Genomic DNA, 26,413 nt, shown 5'->3' on the forward strand with positions numbered 1-26,413 from the left:
TGTTTTGAGGAATTCTATAAGCCAGGTTCTTTTCTACAAATGAAAGGATGAGTGTGTCTACTAAGAAACAACTAAATAATTTGGTGTGTCAGAGACATTTAACATATATTTCTTGATAAAGAATTATGTTTAATAGTTACATTTTTCAGAATTTTTTAAATGCATGCTAAGAAAAGAAAATTTCAAGGTAGAAACTCTTATTCTATAATCACTTACATATTGCAACTCTGTCATGGTATTTCTTTGTTAAGGAATGTGTAGGCAATCCCCAGAATCTTGCTCATCTGAAAAATTTTCAATGATTTGTGGTCTATGTGTTGTGAGAAGATTGAATTCTGGGTCACTGTGGCTTTGGGATCCATAATTTAAATGGAAACTATGAGTCCTTTAAATAAAGCCAGGAATGCTCTGAAGTTAGCTAAAATGGAAAAGGAGGAATGGAAAGACTCACTACGTTTGAATGACAAGTTCTTAATTAGTTTGATGTTCACTGCCAAGCAAAAATCAACAAGTTCAAAAATATCTTGCTGAATAAGCCAACCACAGTCTTTATTGGGTTGACTTCTCAGTCTTGTGTTGTATAGACCAGGGTGTGTTCAACAGCATGCCAAGAGTGTCCCAAAGCCCTGGCTGCAGCTTCTCTCATCTAACACCTGCTGGTATTCTTGCTCGAGGGTCCTTTTCCTTTCTTTTTTCACTCTGTCTTCTATTACGGTGTCACACTTGTTGGTAATGGGGTGGCTGGAATCAACCGGGTGGGGGTAAGTGTCCTTCTAGCAAAGCTGGAAGGAGGATTAAGTAAGAACTAAGAACAAGGCAATGGTTTTAGCATTTAGAGAAGGCTTTTAGGGCACAGCAGGCAGATGAGGTCTGAAATCCAGGAAATTTGAGTAAAACTTCATGAGTGGAAATATGAAAACACATCCTCTGAATGTGTAAATGTATGTTGTAGTTTATTTATCCAAAATATTTGTTGACTGCTCTGTGCCAGACACTTAATGAAGACAAGATCTCTGGCCTCTTGGAAGTTATTCTATTAATAAGTGGGGAGACAGACAACAAACAGATGAACAAGTGACTATATGATGTCAGCTGGGAATAAGTGCCTGAAGGAAATAAAGCAAGGAATTTAAGAGTAAATAGGGACTTGGGGTAGTGAGGAGATATATGGATGGGGGAGAAAAGGCCTTTCTAAGGAGGTATCTTTCAAGCAAAGACCTCAGTGAAGTAAATTGTAAGCCTCATGGATATCTGAGACTAGAGCCTTGCAACCCAGTGAAAAGACTAGATATTTAGAGATTACTTGTGTTAATTTGCTTTCTCCTAATGGCTCATGATGTTGAACATCTTTTCCTGTACTTATTTTCTATTTGCATATCCTCTTAGATAAAATGTCTCCACATCTTTTGCCCACTTTCTAATTGGACTTTTGTTTTTAAACATTGAAGTTCCTTATCACAATTTATTGGTGGTGTTATTTTACCTGTTTAAGTGAAATGTAGAAAGCTTACCATGCATTACTTCCCTTTACCTTCCCACACTTACAATCATCTTAATATTTCCTCTACATACATTTAGGACTGCAACACAGTGTTAAAATTTTTACTTCTACTGTCAAACATAGTTTAGAAAACTTAGGAGAAGAAGGAATGCTTATTGTATTTACACACAGACACACACACACACACACACACATATTTAAGCTGGTTTTTAAAAAAAATTAATTAATTACTTTTAATTTTTGGTTGTGCTGGATCTTTTTTGCTGCACGGGCTTTTCTCTAGTTGTGAGTGGGAGCTCCTCTCTAGTTGCAGTGTGCAGGCCTCTCATTGCAGTGGCTTCTCTTGTTGCAGGGCACAAGCTCTAGGGTGTGAGGCTTGGGAGTTGCAGCACCTGGGCTCAATAACTACGGCTTCCAGGCCCTAGAGCACAGGCTCAATATTTGTGTTGCATGGGCTTAGTTGCTCTGTGGCATGTGGGATCTTCCCAGACCGGGGATGGAACCGTGAGTCTGGCATTCGCAGGGGGATTCTTTACCACTGAGTCACCCAGGAAGCCCTTCCTATATTTTTGCTTATTGTTTTCTTTCTTCATTATGTTTTAAGATTTCCTATTTTTACTTTTCCTTTTTAGAGATTTTCTTTAGCCATTCTTCTAGGATAGGTTTGCTGATGACAGAATCTCTTAGTTTTCATTAATCTGAGAATACTGAGAATATCTTTATTTCTTCTCATCTTTATGTTTTCTTTTGGCGGAGGTGAGTCTGTTGCGGCTTGTAGGCTTCTCCTCGGGGCACTCAGGCTTTCTCTGGCTGTGGTGCAAGGGCTTCTCCTGTTGCAGGGCGCAGGCTCAGTGCAGGCTCAGCAGTTGCAGTGAGTGAGCTTAATTGTCCTGCAGCATGTAGGATCTTAGTTCCTCAACCAGGGATTGAACCTGAATCCCCTGTGTCGTACGTGCAGAGCTTTAGCCACTGGATCTCCAGGGAAGTCCCTCAACAATATCTCATAGTTTTTTGAGTACAGGTCTTTTACCTTCTTAGTTAGATTTTTTTCCCTTAGGTGTTTTTTCTGTTTGATGTGACGGCAAATGAGATTGTTTTCTTAATTTCTCTTGCTGATAGTTCATTGTTAGTTTATGTTAATGAGACAGATGTCTCTGTGTTAAAATTTTGTATCCTGAGACTTACCAAATTCATTGATTAGCTCTAGTAGTTTTCTAGAGGCATCTTTAGGATTTTCTATGTATAGTATCATATCATCTGCAAGCAGTGACAGTTTTACTTGTTTTCAAGTTTGGATTCCTTTTTTTTTTTTTTTCTCTTCTCTGATTGCTGTGTCTAGGACTTCCAAACCTATGTTGAATAAAAGTGGTGAAAATGAATATCCTTGTCTTGTTCCTGACCTTAGAGGAAATGCTTTCAGTTTTTCACTGGTGAATATGTTAGCTGTAGGTTTGCCCTGTTTAACTTTTATCATGTTGAGGTGTGATTCCCTCATAGCTCAGGTGGTAAAGAGTCTTCCTGCAATGTAGGAGACCTGGGTTCCGTTTCTGGATCAGCAAGATCCCCTGGAGAAGAAAATGGCAACCCCCTTCAGTATCCTTGCCTGGAGAATCCCACTGATGGAGGAGCCTGGCGGGCTGCAGTCCACGGGGTCACACAGAGCTGGTAACAGTTAAGTGGCTAGACGACCACCGCCAGGTTACCTCTGTGACCACTTTCTGGAGAGGTGTTTTTATCATAAATCAGTATTTGATTCTGTCAAAAGCTTTTTCTGCATCTATTGAGATCATCATGTGGTTTTTATTCTTCAACCTATTAATGTGGTATATTACACTGGTTGGTTTGTGGATACTGAAAAATCCTTGCATCCCTGAGATAAATCCTACTTTCTCATGGTGTATGGTCCTTTTAATGTATAATGAATTTGGAATGCTAGTATTTTTTTTCTTTTCTGTGTTCAGCCTTAGCGATTTCCACGACTCTGTCGTCTAGCCCACTAATCTATTCCTCTGTATTATTTAGTCAATGGTGGCTCCTTCCAGTGTGTTTTTCCTTTCAGTTATTGCATTCTTCATTTCTGTTTGATTGTTTTTTTATTTTCTAACTCTTTTTTAAACACTTCTAACTTTTCACTCTGTGCAGACGTTTTTCTCCTGAGTTCTTTGGTCATTTTTACTATCATTACTTTGCACTCTGTTTCAGGTAGATTGCCTGCCTCTACTTCACTTAGTAGTTCTCTTGGGGTTTTATCTTGTTCTTTCATCTGCAACATGTTCCTCTGTCCCGTTGTCCTGCCTAACTTGTGTTTATTTCTGTGTTTCTGATATGTTAGTTATATTTCCTGACCTTGGAGCAATGGCCTTTTGCAGAAGACATCCCATGTGTCCCAGTAGCAGACTTCCCTCTCATCACCAGAGCTGTATGCTCTCGTTGGTGCCCTCACCTCGGGCCCTTTGGATCCTTCTCTTGTGTCGGGCTGACTGCTTTTGGTGGTCTGGTAGGCATAGCTGGCCCTGGCCCTGGTTGCCAGGCCCTGCCTGGTGCTGAGGCTACTGGCCACTGGTTGTTGGGGCTGAGTCATGAGATAGCTGGCCATGGAAACCCAGGGGGTCCCCGGGGTGCTGATGGCTTGTTGGTGGATGGGCCAGGTCCTGCCATGGCAGACTGCCTGACTGTGGTGGTTCTGGAGCTGGTGTCTGCTCACTGGTGGCCGTAGTCTGGGCCCACTGGGCCCTGGGGCTGGTGCCTGCCCCTCGGTGTGTAAAGTTCGTCTCTGGCCTAGTTCCTGTCCTCTGGTGGGGCTGCTGCCATCTCAGTGATAGACGGAGCTGCGTCCTGGAGTCTCTGGTTGCAGGGCCCTGGGGGTCCCGGAGGTGGTGTGTTGGCCCCCTTGTGGGTGGACCTTGGGCTCTGGGGATTCTACGGTTTGTATGGATGAGGCTGGTCCTGAAGCTAGTGCTCTCTAGGCTTTCTGGTGGGTGGGGCCAGACCCCAATGCTAAAAAGCTAGAGGGAGAATTCAAAAATGTCGCTTGCCAGCACCAGTGTCCGCATGGTAGAATGATCACTCCCAAATGGCTGCCTCCAGTGTCTGTATCCCCAGGGTGAGCCCCGTTCGCCTCCTGTCTTCTCTGGGAGACTGCTCAGGATCAGCGCCTGGTTCCTTCCAAGTTACTGCTGCTTCCCTGGGCCCCAGAGAGTGTGAGATTTTGTGTACACCCTTTAACAGTGGAGTCTCTGTTTCCCTTTAAGAGTGGAGTTTCTGTTTCCCTTTAAGAGTGGAGTCTCTATTTCCCACAGCCTTCCCTGCTAGGCTTCAAAACCAAATGTTCTGATGGCTTGTCTGATGCTGGACCCCTAGGCTGTGGCACCTGATATGGGGAACCCGTTGTGTGTAGGAAGGAGCCTCTCGCTTCTTGGGGTGAGACTCTACATTTGTAATTATCTTAATTATCACCTACCCAGGGGTATAGGTTGGAGAAGACAATGGCACCCCATTCTAGTACTGTTGCCTGGAAAATCCCATGGACAGAGGAGCCTGGTGGTCTGCAGTCCATGGGGTCGCTAAGGGTCGGACATGACTGAGTGACTTCACTTTCTCTTTTCACTTTTATGCGTTGGAGAAGGAAATGGCAACCCACTCCAGTGTTCTTGCCTGGAGAATCCCAGGGATGGGGGAGACTGGTGGGCTGCCGTCTATGGAGTCTCACAGAGTCGGACACAACTGAAGTGACTTAGCAGCAGCGGGGGTGTAGGTATTGACTATACCATGCCTCCACCTCACCTTTCTCACTGTGGTTCCTTCCTTACGTCTTTAGTTGTAAAAGATATATATACATATTTGTTTTTTTGTTTGTTTTTTAACTAGATTCTAGTCTTTCTCATCAATGCGTGCTCTGTAAACAGTTATAATTTTGGTGTGCCCATAACAGAAGGTGATCTCGGAGTCTTCCCACTTTAATCACCTTGGTTAAGCTCCCAGCATAATTTTTAACTTAGGAAGGGTTGTGAGCATTTAGGTGTTTGGTATTACTGAGTTTTTTCCTTGCCTTTACTTAGAACAGTGTTCCCAAACTTTGCTAATTGAAGAATACCTTATTCATACACTGACCTTCCATAGCTATTTGATATTTTTCTTTGAATTGATTGATGCCATATAAGGTTTTTTTCAAATATTTTTTAACATGTAAAAAAGTGGCAAGAATAGTACAAGAAAGTTTTCTTTTCCTTGGAAACATTTGAGAATAATTTGCCTGTGCCCATCACTCCCAAAGACTTTAGTGTGTATTTGTCTCAAAGGGATATTCTCCGCTGTAATCTCAATCATGGAATTAACACTGTTAAACTAGTACCATCTAACCCACACATTTTGCCATTTGTCTCAATAAAATTCTTTATAAAAACAAAAGGATATTGGTCAAAATCACACATTGACTTTAGTTGTCACGTCTCCTTAGTGCCCTTTATCATGAGTCTTTCCTTGACATTCATGACCTTCACACTTCTGAAGAGCATAGGCCAGTTATTTTGTAAAATATCCCTCAGTTTAGGTTTGTCTCATGTTTCCTCATGAGTGGATTTCAATTATGCATTTTTGGCAAGAATATCACATAAGCAATGCTGGGTTCTTTTCATTACTTTCTGTCAGGTGGCACACAGTTTAACTTTGTCCCCTCATAGTGACACCTTTGATCACTTGATTAAAGGAGACATTTTGAGATTATGTAAATATGCTTTTCCTCATCTAACTTTAACCCACTTGTTTAGCATCTATTAGTATTTCTTGGCCGAATTATTTCCATGATGGCTGTTTTTAATCAGAGTTGTTTCAGACATGTGTACTTATAATCCCTTCATTTTGGGTTTTTACTTTGAATTCCTATCTTTTACTAACAGAATAATTTTAACTACAAAAATCTAGAAGAAAGCCTGAAGATTTCTTTTTACTCCCTTCCTTATGGTTGGACCTCTGTGAAGGGGTTCTCAGATGTTTGGATTTCAAGGAGCAGAGAAATTCAACAACAATGTAAAGCTCCTGACTTTTATTAGTCAAGTAAAGTCCTCCAGTTTTTCCACACAACACAGACACTAAAGATTCTTTATCTTACCGTATTGAAAACTCTTTAATTCAAATAATTTAGCTTTGTGAGAAAGTCTACCTTATCCTCACTGTAACATAGTATACTTGCTGCGCAAATGTAACTTCAAAAATAAGTTCTCTTTTCTGGTCTCTAAACATATGACTGTCCCCCAACCACCCTTATAGAAAAATCTGTTATATATTCTTCTCTTCTCAGATTTGCATCCATGTTAACACTTCAACAAGGTTTTGTATCTCTAAGGTGCCAAGGAACATAGTACAAAATGCCTTAACAAAATATTAAAATGTGGTTGTTAAGATGATATAAATAATATGAGCAACATAAATTCATATTCCACCTGAACTAATGACTGTAATAATTTCAACAAATCAAGTTTTCTTGATTTAGTAGTTTTGAAAACTCACTTTTTTTTTTTTTTTTTTTTTAAAACTCACTCTTAATGTGTGTATAGGTACAATGGTGTCAACCAGGGTGAGTAGAGTATTCGATTCTGGACTCGCTGTGTGGTAGTAGAATATTAATAGGTGTGCTGATTTTGACTTTCCATCTTCCTCATACAGTGGAGTGATTGAAAGTGTGAAGTGAACAGGTTGAGTTTGTCTCTAAGAGCCTCTATATCTTTATCTTATAGTTTCTTATACTTTCTGCTAACTCTTTATCTTATAGTTTCTCTACACAAGAACTAGTCCTGAACTTTCCAAGTCTCGGATTCAAGCCAGAACACACAGATGTAACCCACCATAGAGGAGAGTTCCCCAGTGGAGCAGATGCTGACCTTTGGAATGGCTCATGGAACTCCAAGTATAGCCTTCAGAGTCAGAAAAATGGTCATAGAAGGGACATGTATTTGGTTTTTTAAGCAGTTTAGTTGTGTTAGTAATTTTAAAGTCTTCATATTGAGTTAATCTGTTTATGCACTAGAAATCTATGAGAAAACCCCTATTCTTTGTTTATGAATAAGTTTGTATCAATTATGGGTACTATCATTAGTGAGCTGGTAGAGAGTAGCAATAAGAAATGTTTATCTGTACTCAGATGAAGTTCAGCTTCCCACAGTTATTTTATATGATTGTCAAACAGTTTATATGTTGCATTCTAGTCCATTTTTTAAGAAGTTTCATAGGCCTATTGCTATGCTGAATGAAAGCATCATATTGAAGGAAGAAATGATGAGAGGAAACTTTGATTATATATCAAGTGGAGATTATTCTTTTATTATTCTGAACATTATAAAGCTTGTGTGGAGCTGTTTATCCTGGATTTAAACAATGTTTTATCCTGAACTTTATTTAGTTCGCTTAACACATGGTTGTGATTTCTGCACTGTTAAAAGTCATTCCAGTGCATTTATAATGTGGAACCAGTCACACCAATAGATTTCTATTAGCTGTAGATTGTTGGGAAAGCACATGCATTTTTTAGGACATTTAAAGTTTTTGAATACCAAACTGAAAATATAGTTCACAAGATTATCATGCTAATTGAAAGTTGATAACAGACAACACATTTATTTACGCTTTTAAAATGACAGCTCTTTCCCTAGGTAGACTAATGCAGAGTAACTTGGTATGGTGGTTTATTCTTAAGTGAATATCCTGAGCAAATAGTGAAAATCACTTCCCTAGAGTATAAGAGATACAGAGTATCAGAGAGAGTTGGGGGGTTGATCCCAGTGACCTGATCATAGTAGGAGCCACATCATGGTTCCTGCTTTTTCCATTCTCCTCTGCTTCTTCCCTGAAGTGTACCTCAGTGCCATAGTGAGCTTAACATTTTTGAAGTGATCTTATCTTTTTCAGCAATGTAGTTGATAGTTATGGGAACATTCTTTAACAAATAGGACAGTGGATATAAAACGTCCTTAAAGAAATCCCTTCCTTTCAGTTGAACCAGATAGGATGTGTTGATATGGCTTTTTTTTTTTTTTTTTTTTGGTGTCTTTGAACAGGTTCTATACAGTTTTTGTTTTCTAATCATTATTGTAGTATAGTGGCTTTTCCACCAAAACTTTGTGACCTTGAGCAAGATACTTAATTTCTCATAGCCACAGTTTCCTTTTCTCTAAAAGAAAAGTTCAATGAGTGATTTCTAAGGAAACTTTGATTCAGATTCCTTTTACGTTATGATTTTCATGTGCTGTGCTTGAAAAATAAGCTCTAAACTTGAATTAGCAATACATGAGGGGAGTGATTTTATGTCTCTTTTGTTCACTAAAATCTTCCCCGTCCCAAGAACAGGGCCTGGTGCAAAGTAAGCACTCATATTTGTTGGAAAAAGTGAGTAAAACCCAACAGAAGAATCTTCAATAGGAAAAAATAAATGATTATATTTTAAAATTAAATTTTATCTGCGTACTTTGAAAGCATTATAATTTTAATATTCATCTTGAGTTATTTTTCTAAGACTGGCTATTTATACATACATTTAACTGTGCAAATAATAATAAATCTTATTCTTGCCTCGTCCTGGTAAAATCCTTTGGTGGCTCTCCATTGCCCTTTAAGTAAAGATTAAAACTTTCACTTGTTTTAGAATGCCTTCTTGGATCTGCACCATGCTTATTTTTTCAGCCTTCATCTCTCCCATGTTTTCCTGCCACTTCCTTCTCTTCCCTCCTATGTGCTCACACTCTGGGCTGCAGCTACACCAAACTTCTTTCAGGACATTAGTATCCTGCTTTCTCATCTTCTGGCTATCCCACATGTTACTCTTTTCCTTTCTTTATCTTTTATTTCTTCCAGTAGCCCATAGTGCATTAGCTTATAGATGACTAGTTTAGTATCTGTTCTCCCCAACTGGACTTTGGAGCCTTTCTGAGAGTTTGCGCCTGACTTGTTCACTCTTGTACACTTGTTACACCTCCCGTGCCTGGCGCAGTCCGTGGTCGTGGGTCGTTGATGGTCTCAGCACACTGCCACTCATGGACCCAGGATGCTGACCTTCTGATGAAGCTAGAATATCTCTGTGCTCAGTGCCCTGAAACCAGTTCCCTCTCGATTCATTAAAATAAATTCTATTTAAGAGCTTGTAATTTGAGTTAATGACAAATGTTATAGATAAAATAGGACAAGTGGGATTTGAAATAGGAAGCACCACATTAGCTAGCGTGATCAAGGAGGGAAGCCTTGAGCTGTGCCTACAATAGAACTGACACTTGGTAGGTGCTCAGTAAGTATTTGTTGAATAAATGAGAGCTAATCAATGGACATCTGGAAGAAAGGGGTTCTAGGCAAAGGAAATAGCAAATATGAAGGCCCTGAAAACATATTTTGACCCATTCAAGGGGCTGAAATCAGACCAGTGTGGCTGGGGCCTAATGGGTAAAAGTGAGAGATAACGATGTAAAGTATAGGAATGCACCGAAGTATATAAGCTTGTTGGCCAAAATAAGGAAATTAGATTTCAGTGTGATAGTACTAGGAAGCTTAAAAGGGTTTTGAGTAGAAAAACGATATGATCTGGTAGCTTTAGGAAATCACCTCTAGTCCAAGCTATCAGTTCTTGCCTGTACTGTGTAGTAACCTCTTTCCCAGTCCTTAGATCTGTTCTGTACAATGGGGCCAGAGTGGTCTTTTAATAATGCACATCTGATTAGGTTAGTCTGTTGCTGAAAACCCTTCAGTTGCCCTTGAAGAAATGTCTACAATCTCTAATGTGGATTACCAAGCCTTGGATAATTTGACATAAGCTGAAGGCAGTATCAGACTAGATTTTCATGCTCCATTCTTAGTTTTTCATTTCCTTGAGAAGGTCTCCGGTTCTCTTCTCAGAACCCCTTCCCGTGGTGCTGCTCTTACTTAGACTGATCTTACTCCATTTTTTAGCTGGCGAGTTCCTGCTCGTTTTTCCGGCCTCACCGTCACATCCTTACTGCTCCCTGCCCTCCGCACTCACACCCAGACCAGTGTTCCACCCTCCTTGAGCTTCCTCTGCCCTCTTTTGTCAGCCAGTCCCTAGGCGAATGCTCAGTTCCAGCCTCCCTGCCAGCTTGCTGGCTCCCTGAGGACTGGGCGCTAGAGGCTGCTCACCAGCTGTGATGAGTGCCCGGCTCACAGGAAGTGCCCATGTTCTGACAGAAAGAAGCAGTGAAGAATTGCTTTCCAGTGCCAGGGGTCTACCTCAGTATCCTTCTGTGTTTGGCTGTTTTCTGTTCTGTTGAGATGAAGGTTAACGGATTATTTTGTTTAAGTGAGGTAATTGTTTTAAAAAGTAGTCACGAGGGAAGATGACTATTGAAACCTCTGTGAATAATTCAATTAACAAACCTACCTTCATAGCTCATTAAGCTTACCACTGATGGAAGCAATTATTCCCTGCTGTGAAAAACTATGACTCAGATGGCCCTCTGTTTAAAATTAGTTGAAAATGCTTATTTGGTTGTTTTTGTTGTTGTATCATTGTATTTCTGTTGCAATACTGTGACTGTTACTGCAGACTGTGTGAGTCAACTTAGCTTCTCGTGCGTACCATGGAGAAACCGTTTCTCTGAGTTTAGTCATAAGATAATAGTGTGCACTCATGTTTTACCCTTGGTCTCTTAATTGCAAGCCTTTCATCCGATTGAAGTAGAACCGTGATTCAGTTTTTAGCCACCTTTAAAAAATTAATGCTGTCTTTTTTATATTTTATTTGATGATGAATATTTCCTGTTAGTTCCTAGCAGATTGCATTTGACATTTTATACATGCCAAACCAAGACAGCTTCTAAGATTTCATTCATAGTTGAGTAATTCTGGTGATTAAAATGTCAAGAATTAACTGGAAAGACCATATCTTCCTGTATAGAAGTCTCCTGAGACTTAAAACTAATTCTAGAAGGTTATTATTATGTATATTGCTGGTCTGTAGTCTTCAAACTCAACAGTTTGATTTTTAAGGGTACAAGATAATCAGTTTATCAAAAAAAAACATAAATTTAGTATGTATTTGGCATCTTATTTAGCTACTATGACAGTATAGAAACAAATTCTGTATAATTCATAGTAAAAAAAATGGATCTTTTGATAGGACAAATGTTCTTTTATATTACAGATTTCAAGGAGTGTATTGAAGCAAATAAAATTGTATTCTAGTAACTACAGGGAAATAAAGTTTGTCTCATTGGAAAATGACTTTAAAAACAGAGGAAAAGGTAGAAAATAATTTAATATATTTTGTAAGCTGTCAGGAATATTCTTTTGTTAGCTCTTTTTGTCACTGGGCTTGTGAAAAATAAAAAAAGTTTAGTAAAACTAACAGCATGGAATATTCACGCATCTTTCATTGTGTTACACAATTAATCACATTCATACATGTGAACTTGGAGTAACAAGGCATAAGGAAAACCATGTGAATATGGCTTGTTAGAGATCCTGGGAATCTCAGTAGTATTCAAGTTTGAGGATTTTGTTTTACAGAATAGTGTAGAACTGTGGTAAAATAGTTAGATTTTGGAGTTCACAGGGACCTGGGTTCAAATCCTTATTTATTGGCTGTGTGATTTGGGTAAATTATTTTTTTTAAGACTCAACTTTCTCACTTGTAATGTGGCAATGATTCTTACCCTTAAGGGTTATTGATCAATAAGATAATATAGTCATATTAGTGAGTTTTCAATAAATGAAAATAATAACAATAGATTAATGGCATTTATAAAATACAAAGCCCTGAAAAGGTAAAGTAAATTATTCAGGGTCACAGAAACAGCCCATTGGTGCTTTGAGTGTTAGTTCCTCAATCTAAATATTCCTTCCTTTGTTGTTAACAATGGGATATTAGATAGGTGGCTTCATTTTGTCTCTGTTTTTATCAGTGATGAAATAGCTGGAGGCCACTTCTTCTTTCTTTCCCAAAGATATAATGAACATCAAATAAGAGCTAATAATATCTCAGGGCATTTAGACTTTGATTTTTTTGTCATTTCAGTTACATAAATGTTATATACATGTTGACTTAAAATTCAGCAAGTCTTCTTAGAAACATTTAAAGAAGAGAGTTGTCTAAAATGGAACATGATGGTCATTGTGTCACAAGGACCGTCAGTGACTAATGATGATCTACAAGGGGAGTAGTATGATACTGTTTAGAACAAAATGTGTGCAAAATCCTGAGAGCAAGCTTTACGTGCTTCATGAGTGAATGTGGATCTACTTCATTCTTCTCTAAGGCAGAATAGAGGATGTATTAAGAATTGGAAAAGAAAGCTGACATGAAAAGTGTAAAATAATTTATAAATAATGAATTCTCCCTGATGATTTGTGTAGTACAGCGTGGCACTGCATAGTAGAAAGATTACTGGCTGAGCCAGTAACTTGGGTATGAGTCCTGGTTTTCCAGATGCAGATTGAGTCGTTACGGAAGTCAGTTGGCTTCTCTGAGGCTCTTTATTTATTTATTTATTTTATGTTCTTTCTTTCTTTATTGATTTTACTTTGCAATATTGTATTGGTTTTGCCATACATTGACTTGAATCCTCCATGGGTGCACATGTGTTCCCCATCCTGAACCCCCATCCCACCTCCCTCCGCATCCCATCCCTCTGGGTCATCCCAGTGCACCAGCCCTGAGCATCCCGTATCATGCATAGAACTGGACTGGCGATTCGTTTCACATATGATAATTTACATGTTTCAATGCCATTCTTCTATATCATCCCACCCTCGCCTTCTCCCACAGAGTCCAAAAGACTGTTCAATACACCTGTGTCTCTTTTGCTGTCTTGCATATAGGGTTATTGTTACCATCTTTCTAAATTCCATATATATGTGTCAGTATACTGTATTGGTGTTTTTCTTTCTGGCTTACTTCACTCTGTGTAATAGGCTCCAGTTTCATCCACCTCATTAGAACTGATTCAAATGAATTCTTTTTTAATGGCTGAGTAATATTCCATGGTGTATATGTACCACAGCTTCCTTATCCATTCATCTGCAGATGGGCATCTAGGTTGCTTCCATGTCCTGGCTATTATAAACAGTGCCACGATGAACATTGGGGTGCACGTGTCTCTTTCAGATCTGGTTTCCTCTGAGGCTCTTTAAACTGGGGCAGTGATAATGGCTTAGCTCATGAGGTGAGGATTGTGTGAGACATAACTTGTTTTGTAAATTCTGAAATGTTTCTAAAATGGAATGTAGTGATGGTGTTTTTTACTCATATTTTATTTACCTTTAAAAACTCTTCCTTAAGTTACCCATGAAAAAAAATTGTTTTTGGCTGGACCCAATTATTAAAAAGATATTGTCATGATCCAAAAGGATACACACACCCCAGTGTTCATTGCAGCACTATTTATGATAGCCAGGACATGGAAACAACCTAAATGTCCATCGGCAGAGGAATGGATAAGGAAGATGTGGTGCATATATACAGTGGAATATTACTAAAATCACTGCAGATGGTGATTGCAGCCATGAAATTAAAAGACACTTACTCCTTGGAAGGAAAGTTATGACCAACCTAGACAGCATATTAAAAAGCAGAGACATTACTTTACCAACAAAGGTCTGTCTAGTCAAGGCTATGGTTTTCCCAGTGGTCATGTATGGATGTGAGAGTTGGACTGTAAAGAAAGCTGAGTGCCAAAGAATTGATGCTTTTGAACTGTGGTGTTGGAGAAGACACTTGAGAGCCCCTTGGACTGCAAGGAGATCCAACCAGTCCATCCTGAAGGAGATCAGTCCTGGGTGTTCACTGGAAGGACTGATGCTGAAGCTGAAACTCCAATACTTTGGCCACCTGATGCGAAGAGCTGACTCATTTGAAAAGACCCCAATGCTGGGAAAGATTGAGGGCAGGAGGAGAAGGGGACGACAGAGGATGAGATGGTTGGATGACATCACTGACTCGATGGACTTGAGTTTCGGTAAACTCTGGGAGTTGGTGATGGACAGGGAGGACAGGTGTGCTGCAGTCCATGGGGTCATGAAGAGTCGGACATGACTGAGCGACTGAACTGAACTGGGTAAGAATGAAATAATGCCATTTGCAGCAACATGGATGAACCTAGAGATTGTCACACTAAGTGAAGTCAGTCAGAGAAGAAGTATATGACATCCCTTATATGTGAAATCTAAAAAGAAATGATACAAATGGACTTAACAAGACAGAGACTCTCAGACTTAAAGAACAAGCTTACGGTTGCTGGGGAGAAGGATGCGGGGAGGGGATAGTTAGGGGGTTTGGGCTGGACTTGAACACAGTGCTGTATTTACAGTGGATAGCCAGCGAGGGCCTTCTGTATGACACATGGATCTCTGCTCAGTGCTTTGTGGCAGCTGCGATGGGAGGGGAGTTTAAGGGAGAATGGATACATGAGTCCCTTCTCTGTTCACTGAAACCATCACAATGCTGTTAATTGGCTGTAACCCAAAAGAAAATATAAAGATTTTTTTTAAAGGTGTTGTCCAGCTGTTCCTTAATTTAAAAGGTAAAGCATGATGAATTTGGTTTACAGTAGAGGACAAAGGATTTAGATTTGGTATAAAGAGTTTCTAATAATGGTTTAATTTGTTTGAAGCTGTAGTGTTTTTCTCATAAAGTTTTCTTTAGATGCCTTCTAAAACTAGAGATGGATTTATATCTGTTTGTATTGGGTTAAGTAGCATCCTGCAGAAGATGTAGAGTTTATTGGCATTATTTCTGATGTTGGCTTCTACCCCTGAAGTTGTACATCCACTTTGTAAGTCAGTCTGGAAACATTTATAGAACCTGAACTCCTTGTAAAAGTAAAAACTGTAGTCTTAAAATGTCTTTTAGTGTGCAGTCTACAGAATTTCAGTATTGCTAAATTGATGAGTACCAAAGTCATCGCTTAAGAAGTTTGTATAGAAAACGCTAATTCCCTAAAATGTTGAGTCTCTATCTTTAGTAAAGTTTCTTATTCCTAAAAATCAAAATTCATCAAAATGTCTTATGTAGGGGAATTGGTTAGGTTGGTCTTAATATGTTTCATTATGAATTTTGCACTATATATGTTGACCTTTTCATATAGAAAATGAACCTACTGACAGTGGTTATCCATATATATATATAATTCTGTAGAAGAAAGTACTTCTAAAACAGGCTTCCTTCTATATATCTTATGAGAAGATTTTTTTTTTTTTAATTTGTTGAAATATAGTTGATTTTAGCTTCCCTGGTGGCTCAGATGGTAAAGAGTCCACCTGCCAGTGCCGGAGACTCAGGCGGCATGAGTTCGATCCCTGGGTTGGGAAGATCCCCTGGGGAAGGGAATGGCAACCCGCTCAGTGTTCTTGCCTGGGAAATCCCGTGGACAGAGGAGCCTGGTGGGCTGCAGTCAGTGGGGCCACAGTTGATCCAACTGAGCGACTGAGCAGCAACAGTTGGTTTGCAATGTTATATTAATTTCTGCTGTACAGTAGTGACCCAGTTATACATACATATTCTTCTCGATTATGGTTTATCACACAATATTGAGTAAGTTCTCTGTGCTGTAAATACAGTGAGGCCTTGTTGTCTATCCATCTTGTATGCAGTAGTTTGCATCTGCTAATCCCAGACTCCCAGCCCGCACTCCCGCCTTGGCAACCGCAACTCCGTTCTTCATGTCTGTTGACTGATTTCTTTTTTATTTTTATTTGTGCTACTGCTGCTGTGTTTTGGGGGGCACTTACTGTGTGCCAAGCATTGTCCTAGGTCTTTAGACATATTAGCACATTCACTTCTCATAACAACCCACTGAGTATGTACTATTACCATCCCAGACAACAGAGGCGGAAACATGCATAGAGGGTTTAAGTAAGCCTGCTAGGCATGGAGAGCCTTCGTGTTTGGGATCCAGATCCTGCCTCTGCCCATCTGCAGCGCTGCCACCACCCGGGCCCCACACTGGCCCTGCTGTGGTTGCCCTCTGTGTAGTGTTTTTTCCCTCGTTAGGAAAACAGAGAGCTGGTACACTCGGAGAGGACAGAGAATTACTTAAAACATACTATCATGATTATGATGTGAATTTCAGTGAACTTTTCTTGACATGAAATTGGACATCAGGAATTGATTTCATGTGTGAAATGTCTATTGAATCTCTATTGAGTCAACTTTTCTGAACACGTCAGAGAGAGGCAGTGGTTAACTCCTTCATTCAGCTCCGATGCTGATATGTGCTTACACACTCAGTGTGTGTGTAAGCCACCAAGTGACCTGGTGAAGAAGTGGGTGCAGGACACAGCAGAGCTGCCGGCAAATCTGGTCTTCTTCAGCTCTGAGTTTTCAGAGAACTAGAGCTAGTTCATGAATGTTAGCTCACTTAGCTTGAATGACCATGTTCAATGTGGGGGGTATGATATGTTTAGAAAACTGTTTTGGACAGAAAGTAGACATTAGCGACTGTAGTATCTAGAGAGTTTGAATTGTTTATATCGACAAAATGGTTTTCATGACCCAGCTCCACATCAGTGTTAGAGACTGTATAAACTGTATATTTCTCTTAGTGTTTTAATAGAAAAGAGCCTGAAAGTACAAGAGCCTGAAAGTACAAGACCCCGGTGACTTCAGGACAGGTGAACAAATTAAGATTGTATGAAAAACATACTCGGTGTAATTAAGTGGATTCATGTAATATATCACAAAGCCTTAAGCATATTGAATTTTAAGACAATACCTGTTATAGCAATAGTAATAACAACCACAACAACCGCACAAATACACTTACTATAAATCAGGAGAGTACTGTATGGGTGTTATCTTAGTTAACCCTCAGCTACCTTCTGAGGTAGTCACTATGTTACTTCCATCTCACAGACGAGGAAACAGAGAAGAAGAGAGCATTAGTTACATGCCCGAGGTTATGCAACTAGCAAACATTGTTTGTTCATTCACTGTTTGTTGGGTGTTAACTACCACAGCCTGGCACTGTTCTAGGTAATGGGGAATTAGCAATGAGTAGAAAAGTACCTCTGCCTTCATAGCAGGATCTTACCTTCAGGGAGGGAGCTAGACAAAAAAGAGAAACATGGAAACCTAGAATGAGTCAATGGTAATATGGATTATGCAGGCTAATAAAACCCCATAAGGTGGAAGGGTATGCAGAGCAAAGGTGCTGTGATGGGTTCTCATCACTCTTTTACGCTTAGTGGTAAGGAGGGACTTCTCTGAAATGGTGACATCTCAGCTGACACTTGAAGAGAGAGAGGGACGTTTGTAAGAAGAAAATTCCCGGCAAAGGAGTGAAAGAGGTCCCCATGCTTGGAGTGCCTGAGGAGGCTCACAGACGCCATGTAATTGCTGTGGGTGGAGGGAGGATGCTTGGGGTTGGAACCCAGACTTATCTGACCCCAGAACTCAGATTTGAACCATTACGGTAGTCTGATGGGGCAGCCACAGCATTGCCCAACCTGTTGTGATCTTGGAGACACTGTATTATTCTCATGGCAAAGAAAGCGAGAGCATTAGTTGCTTAATCGTGTCTTTGCAACCCCATGAACTCTTTGCAACCCCATGAACTGTAGCCCGCCAGGCTGCCTTGTCCCTGGGATTTCCCAGGCAAGAAATACTGGAGTTGGTTGCCATTTCTTTCTCCAGGGGATCTCCCTGACCCAGGGCTTGAACCCAGGTCTCCCACATCTCCTGCATCGCAAGCAAATTCTTTACCGCTGAGCCGCTAGGAGAGCCCCATGGAGAAGAAGAGGGCAGTCAGTTTCTACTCCAGAGGTTCTGTGTGTAGAATTGAGAGCATAGGAGGTTTATCTGTGGAAAATAAAAGTAGGAAGTGATTGATTATAGACCATAAATTTGGGAAACTGGGGGGTGTGTATCTTCCTTTCTCAAAATTCCTCAGTGGTTCTCCATTGCCTTCAGAGCTTTAAAGAAATTAAGTAACTCTCCCAAAGCCCCATAACAAATAGATCTAGTTAAAACTCTTTTTTTTAAAATTGTAGTGTAGTTGATTTACAATATTGCATTAGTTTCAAGTGTAAATCAAAGTAATTCAATTATATATTCAGATTATTTTCCATTATAGGTTATTAGAAGGTATTGAATATTGTTCCCTGTGTTACACAGTAAATCCTTGTTGTTTACCTGTTTTATGTACCGGAGTGTGTATCTGTTAATCCCATTCTCCTGATTTATCCTTCCCCCTCTTCCCTTTGCCCTTTGGTGACCGTAAATTTGTTTTCTATATCTGTCTGTTTCTGCTTTGTAAATAGATTCACTTGTATTGTTTTTTAGATCTAGATGCAGTCCTAGTTTCGAATGATGATGAAAACTTTGTTCATGACTGCTGAGCTGTGTTACTCTTCTCAGAAAGTGAATCAGTCACGTGCTCCTTGGCTTCTTGTCACTTGCAACTGAAGTCAGTGAACCCTGGGAAGGGATGCAGGGCCCCCCCCAGAGGAGCTCCCACCATCTCTGTCACACTTACATCTGCTGCTCCTCCGCTTCCACCTTAGTATGGAACGAACCAGTGCTTCTTAGAGTCATTTAAGACCTAGACTTTGAACGCTCTGAAATGTCCTTCCTCTTGCTTTGTGGCTACGTTTTTATATCTTTCTTGAAGACTGGGATATAGTTTCCAGTTCGAGTTATAATTTCTTCTGTTGGCTGCTTTTGTATCTGTGTACTTGCTCATCATTTCTGGTAGAGATCACCGTCTGAGTCCTTGCCCTCCCAGTGAGGGTTGGAGCCCCTCTGTGCCACCACAGAAATCTGTGCCAGCATTGCCTCTGCCTCGTCCCATGCTTTTTTGGGGGGCTAATTTCTTTGCTCATATGTCTGCCTATTCTTCCAAACAATAAATCACTGAAAGCTTGTGCCATGGCTTTTTTTATTTTTTTGGTCTGTGTTCTAACCATGGAGAATAGGGCTTGGCACGCAGTTTACCTGCTCCTTTAAACAGAATATTAATTTTAATATCAATGATGACAGTTTTGGTCAGATCAAAACAAATGGAATATATTGAGCAGTGATGTTAGTTCACTGAGAAAAAAATAGATGATAATAAAAGCAACTACTTTTAATGAAAGGTTATTATGTGCCAGACTCTAAACTCAGCCTGAAATACATCATCCCATTATTCCAAATCACATTCAAATGTGAAAGTTATACCTTGTTAGGTATAATCTTAAAGCTAAGTTAATATCTTATTAGATATAACTTTTAAGGTGAACCTTTTAAAAATGTATCCATGTTTGAACTAACTGAGTAGGAGGAGGTATTTGTGGGGCTTTAAGTAGAGGGAAGTGTCCTTAGGCAGGGACAGAAGTAATCTTTGTTTCTTTATACTTTTTTAAAACGTCCCTACAAATGTGTATACTTGGCTGCATGCAGAGATCTTCCGGAAAGAACACTGTACTCATTTATAATTGGAGCGTGGCGCGCTGGGAGGGACAGAGGGCTGCTGGCGAAGTGAGGCCAGATGAGCCCCGCATAGCGCAGTGCCTCGTGCGCTGATCAAGGGTTCATTGTAAAGGCTTCGTCAGTGCCGGCCTTGCAGCCCGAGGCCCCAAAGTGGGCTGCTTGCACGGTTTCTTAACCTAATTCCTGATTGCCATTCACTTGGAAATCTACTCATTAGGTATTCTGTTGAGTAATTTTTGTATAGGAAAAATTGAATCATTGAATCATTGCTGATTGCTTTCTGCTTCTCAGACAAGTGTACTATCTGAAATTGATATGCTTATCATAACATCAGTTTTGGACATGTATTTAATTGTGGCTTACATAACATTTATAACTTATCTAGCAGTGTTCAGGTTTACTCTGAAGTACTTTTAAATGCGAATTCTCAGGATATCACACAGTTTTCTCATAGTATAGTATGACCTCCCCCCCCCCTTTACTGTCTTCTTAATTTTTCAATATTTTGTGCTGCTTAGAATGGGTCACATATTCTTTATTTAATCCTAATACTTTTAATACTTGAGTCCATCAGTTAGAAGGACTACATTGGTACTCAAAAAAGACGCTTAAGAAATTGTTTTGCTTGCTACTCTTTCCATTATTTAGTAGAAATGTACTCTAAAGCTCTTTCTGTGGTTTTATTGCAGTGACCCTGCAGCCAGAGCCCTGTGGGAAGCCTTACTGAACACCAAGCACAAAGAGGCAGTGATGGAAGTCCGGAGACACCTAGTGGAGGCAGCAAGCAGAGCAAACCTGCCGATCAAGATGAGCATGGGTGAGTTACCAGCTTCCCCAGCAGACCATGACCGCCTGCTCTGAGGAGGTTCCTTTAAGCCTGTTCTGATCTGTGGGCCGACCTAGTCATCATGGCATCTAGGTAAAAGTATTGAAGACACCTTTAAACTGTTGAAAGAGTAGGAAAGGAATTTGTACACATGCCCCACCCCGGGGCTCAGCTTTGGGAAGCCCAGGCAAGTCCTTGCCCACAAAGGGTCATGCTGTTAGTTATTTCATCTAGAATGATTAGAATCAGTCTGAACTCCTCCTTCATTCTGTCCCACTCCCCCCTACTCCCCACTTGCTGTGGTTAAATGATCTTTTATTGGATTTGAAATGATGATGCTGAGAAATCACTTGAGCAAATGGACATATTCTGTTTTGGCTCCTCACTCTTAGACTGGTCTGCTGATTGTCTGGTCACATCCCTCTTACCCCTTCTTCACCATGGTATTTTATAACTTACTCTTCTCATTTCTCTCTCTCTCTTTTTTGAAATGCAGTTTTGTCTTTAGTATTAGAAGAAGGGGCTACAGTGAAATTTAAGTTTTAAATTGCTGTTTTCTTTTGATTCAAAAAATCAGAGAGCTAATGTTTTGAGAAAAATAATCTTGTCTTTACCTTTTTTGAAATAAATACTTTTATTAATATGCTGCTGCTGCTGCTGCTAAGTCACTTCAGTCGTGTCCCCATAGATGTGCGGCCCCATAGATGGCAGCCCACCAGGCTCCCCTGTCCCTGGGATTCTCCAGGCAAGAACACTGGAGTGGGTTGCCATTTCCTCCTCCGATGCATGAAAGTGAAAAGTGAAAGTGAAGTCACTCAGTCATGTCCGACTCTTCGTGACCCCATGGACTGCAGCCCACCAGGCTCCTCTGTCCATGGGATTTTCCAGGCAAGAGTACTGGAGTGGGGTGCCATTGCCTAGAAATATTTAAATACGGATATTGAATCTGGTTAATAGGTAGAATTTATTTCTGGAAACTTGCAAAGGCTTATTTCTCTATTTTAAAAATAAGGTTTCTTTTATAATCTGATCTTAGGTATCTGATAAATATTAATACATTTTACTAGATGGGTAAATTTTTCTTATTGAGATTTCTCGCCCAAATTCTTGATTACTGATGAGTACAAAAAAAAAAAAACAAAAACAAACTGTTAAGTTGAAATAGAAGACCAGAATTTTGGAAATAAAAGAATATGGATGAACCCAGAAGAAAAAAAAATTTAAAAGGTCATAATATGAAAAACAACTAACTCTCAGGGTGTTAAGTGATTACATATGAAGGTTTTAAGTAACATGAAGGATGATAAGAAAAGTGAAAGTAACTAACATTTATTGAGCGCTTACAATGTACCGGGTCTTATTCTAACTCTTTACATGTGTTATTTAAAATTCACAATAATTCTATGAGATTGATACTGTGAGTATCCCATTTTTCAGATAAAAAACCTAAAATAGAGAAAAAATATGGTGCCCAGGGCCCATACATCTGATAAAGAGTAGGACTGGAATTTAAATCTAGACATTGTAATGTGAAAGAATGTGTTTTTTATTTATAAGATTATCCTATCTCCATACAACCAATGCCAGAGTCCTACATGTTATTTTGGAGTAGAAATAAAGTTGTTTCTTTGAGTCATCCTGGTGTTTGGCTGTAATTCTGGTTTCTTTTTCACTCTTTCCTCCCTGCCTCCCCTCTTTCTTTCTTTCTTTCTTTCTTTCTCCCTCTCTCCTTCCCTCCCTTCTTCCTTCCTTCCTTCCTTCCTTTCTTCTTCCCACAGTTAGAGGTATCCATTAAAAAAGTTTGTTTACCTAGCATAGTTCTTTATCTGTGCATATGCTGAAATAAGAACTAATTCACACTGTGAAAAGAGAAAATCAGGAATGCACAGAAGGTTTGAGTGCAAGGTTAATTTATATTGTGTTTCAGTGATAAAATCTTATGATGCTATCCCAGCGCATAAATCAGCTTTTATTGCTCAATCAGTGCAGAACTCTTAAAAGTTCAAAACACTTTACATTTCTAAAGCTCTATATCTTTTAAAAATAATCAGAGCCAGGAAAAAAAAGCGGGTAAGCCCATAAGGAATTCAGTTTAAATATTTGAGTTTTCTGTCGACAAAAAAAAAAAAAAAAATTAGATAAGATGGTTTGATTTATTCCCAAACTCCAGACATGGGTGAGGGGCTGGGGGGAGAAGGAAAGAATCAGACAATTGTTAGCACCCTTTGTTGTAAGAAGGACCAAAAAGATTGATCCAAATCATGTTCTATCTATGTGCCAACTGTAATTTAGGAAAAGATAACACATTACAGCTATGCATTTCTGCTTCATATCACTGGTCAGAATTTCTGGTGTGTCTCATTCCCATTTACAAACAGATACATAACCATGAACAGCAAGGGAAAAGGCTGGAATTTAAACACAATAAAATGTTGATATTTGAAAACTGCTTATCATAAAAGAAAAAAGAAATCATGTTTTGATATCCTAGATAGCTGAAATCCTTTTTCTAGCAGCATTAAAAAATGTGCAATTCAAACTATGCACTGTTCAACCCCTGCTGTAAATTCTGAGGTATACAGTCTTCTGACTATGATAGAGGCTTCTAGTATTTGGGGACATTAAACAGTTATTTTAATTCTGGGTTGAAGATTTTTCTTATATTGAAATTCACAGGGAGGGATCCCATGATTGAAACCTCAGCTCTTAAATATAAAATTTCCCAGTAAAAGGTAAGTTCATATTAAAACATCATGAGCATGAAGAGAAATAAACATCATTCTCTTAGGAGAAAAAAGTTTAATTGCTAAAAGAAAGAAAAAACTCATTTTGTCATTTCACATATAAACATATGCCTTCTTTCCAAGAGCTTGTTATTAAATTGTCAGTTAACTAAGCATGTATGTTCCAGAAAAGTGATTTTTATTTTTTTTACAACATTGCAAACTGAATTGTGTTTTTCCCACTGGCCTTTCGTCATGGAAAATGTATTCTGAAAGTAAAAAACAAAGACTCTAAGAAACCCATTTGTTTGGACCCAGAATGTTCACTCACAGAGGAAATGAGTAGAAGATGCCCATGTTAGTGTCTCCATTTACAGAGAATCTGCTTCTCTGGATTGACACTGTGGTTGGTGCATCTTCACCGGTTTATCCCTTAGTTCTCCGCAGAGTGGCTGTATTTAATGGCTGGTGGAAAGATCCTATTATGGCTGAAGTGAAACAGATCTCTTTATGACACTGTCCTTTGTTTCCCAGCCAGATTTCTTGGAAGAGTGTCCTATGCTTGATGCCTCTGTTTCTTTATTATTTTCTTGCTTATTAGTTCAGTGTAGTCTGGCTTCTGGTACTTTTTTGCTGAGAAAGTGAAGATTATGATTATCAAGCAAACTGGAATTGGTGTGCTGCAGTTGTGTTCTGTCTGTGGGGTAGATATCCAGGGGAGATCCCCTGGAGAGGGAAATAACAACCTACTCCACTGTTCTTGGCTGGGATGTCCCATGGACAGAGGAGCCTGGCAGGCTGCAGTCCGCAGGGTCACAAAACAGTCAGACACAACTTAACCACTAAATGACAAACAGCAAAATGGGGAAATCTACGTGGGAAACAGTTTATAAAAGGGTTGTTTAATGAGAATAAACTAAAAACAGATCAAGTTCAGTGATTTTCTCCTTTCTTTCTTGGAAGTGTAGCAATTTATTCTTTCCACTTAATTTGTCTTTTTTCTAGTCTTTATGCTGAGTATTTCCCTTTAGATAACACATTCTTTCTTTGAGCAGAATTCTAAAAGTTTTTCCATTTTCAGCTTAGTTATGATTACATTCTGTTACCTCTTCCCTGATTTTGTTCACCCTCAAATCACCTAGGCTATATTTGGGATTCCCAGACCTCTGTGGTCACACTTTTACCGGAAGATCTTCTGAGCTGTGTTTCCAGATAATAATCTGATCCATTGTGTTGAGAAGCTTCATGATTACTCTGTTCATTTTGGGGCACTGGAGTGTCAGCTCCATGTAATCACCATCAGTTTGTCTTTTGCAAATTAAATGTGATGAGTTCGTCCAACCATTTGTGAAAAGACTAGCCTTTAACCACAATTTTTTCTAGTTCTGAGCCACTGACAAAGCTCTAGTTTGTTAATGTTCAGCCTAAAATGTGATGTTCAGAGCTGAATAAAGACGTCTTGTTCTTTGCCTCTTTTTGGACGCCGTACTTCTCTTAGTGAAGCCCCAGATGAAATTAGTGATTTTTGCTTTTCACCAATGACACACATACCTATCATTTCCTGCTTTCATAATTTAGCAAAACTGGCTTTGAAAAACAGCAATAAATCAACACACTCTAAAATTTTATTCAATATATACTTTTTCTACATCATTGAGAGTACTCTGATTCCTAGTATTAGTACTTGAGTTCATCCCGTTTTGTGTTTTGATCACATTTATATCTTTTGCCTTCATTATGGAGAGTTTTTTTTTGTTTGGGATTAAAAGGAACATGTATGCATATACATCTGTGTGTGTGAGTGTGAAATGGGTGTGCAGATTGTCAAACTTTGCCAAATGGATAGGTTAAAACCTAATAAGACCAACCTTCCACTTCATGTATGGTAACTGATAAGAGATGAGAAAATCTGGATGTCTCATAGGCACATATACTGAGTGTTAGCTCTTACGCATGCTTGTCTTCATGTTTTAGTTGTTGCCACAGTTTGGAGAATGGGGAAGGGAATTTTATGGGATAGCTACTTTTTTCAGGTATTATAGCAAGTTTTATGTAGTTGGTACTCCCCACGCTGTCCCCATTTCGCAGACAAGGAAAACGGAGACTCAGAAAGGTTGATTTTTTTCCCCAGAATTACTGTGCCAGTTGTTAAGCTCCTGTCTCGAAGATCTCACCCCACCCTTCTCCTCCGTGCTGCTGGGGCTCTGCAGCCCACCCTCTGCTCCACCCTCTGGCTCCCCGGTGGGCTACGCAAGGCTGGAAGGGGAAGAAGCAGCTTGCTCCTTCCTGTCTGCCCCCCGTGGATCCGCTTCTGCTTGTGAGTGTCATGGCAGCAACGCTTTCTTCACCCTGGCGGTGGCAGCTCCTTCTTGTGGGAGCAGCTGAACCCAGTTTGCGGTTCTCCCAATCCTTGCAGAACCAGCTCCATGGCACCCTTTCCTCAGAGGTACCAACCCAGCTGAGTAGTACCTGGTTCTCAGAGGTGTGATTCCAGACCTTCTCCTTGTGTTTTCTTCCACCCTCCTGGCGGGTAGCTGCTTCCAACAGCTGTTGCCTGCTTGATACCCTGGAGTTCTCTTTTAACCTTTCAGTTACCCAGTTAACAATATTGCATGCTAAATTTCCTCTACTCAGATAACCGGTGTGTTTTCTACCTTCTGCTTGGGCCCTGACTGATACGGTCTTGCAGCAAGTAAGCCCGGATGTGGCCTGATCTGTGTGACTCCTGTATCAGGAATCAAACCCCTGGCAGGAGCAGCTATAGAGGCTCACACGCAGATATGGTTGTGCCCGTCCTCTGTCTAAACCCTCCAGTGGTTCCTCATTGCCTTAGGGTAGTATATCGGCTCCTTAGCCTGCTGTTTATATACATCTCTCTGACTTCTAGCCGCGTGCTTCATCCACCACTCATCTTACTTTTCCTCCCTGCTCCCTACTCCCCAGCAGGAACTTCTGTAGATCCAGGTCTT

The 26,413-nt window shown here is 39.8% G+C and overlaps 1 protein-coding gene across 1 annotated transcript in view; it reads left to right on the forward strand.

Annotated features, from left to right (window-relative positions):
* SCFD2 (sec1 family domain containing 2) overlaps positions 1–26,413 on the forward strand; it is a 391,182-nt gene that overhangs the window by 35,063 nt on the left and 329,706 nt on the right. Inside the window, exon 3 of the mRNA XM_043906784.1 lies at positions 20,585–20,712. Coding sequence (XP_043762719.1) covers positions 20,585–20,712 — 128 coding nt within the window. The remainder of the gene's footprint in view (positions 1–20,584; positions 20,713–26,413) is intronic.

The sequence above is a fragment of the Cervus elaphus genome, chromosome 6 (genome assembly GCF_910594005.1).
Source record: "Cervus elaphus chromosome 6, mCerEla1.1, whole genome shotgun sequence".
Lineage (NCBI taxonomy): Eukaryota > Metazoa > Chordata > Mammalia > Artiodactyla > Cervidae > Cervus > Cervus elaphus.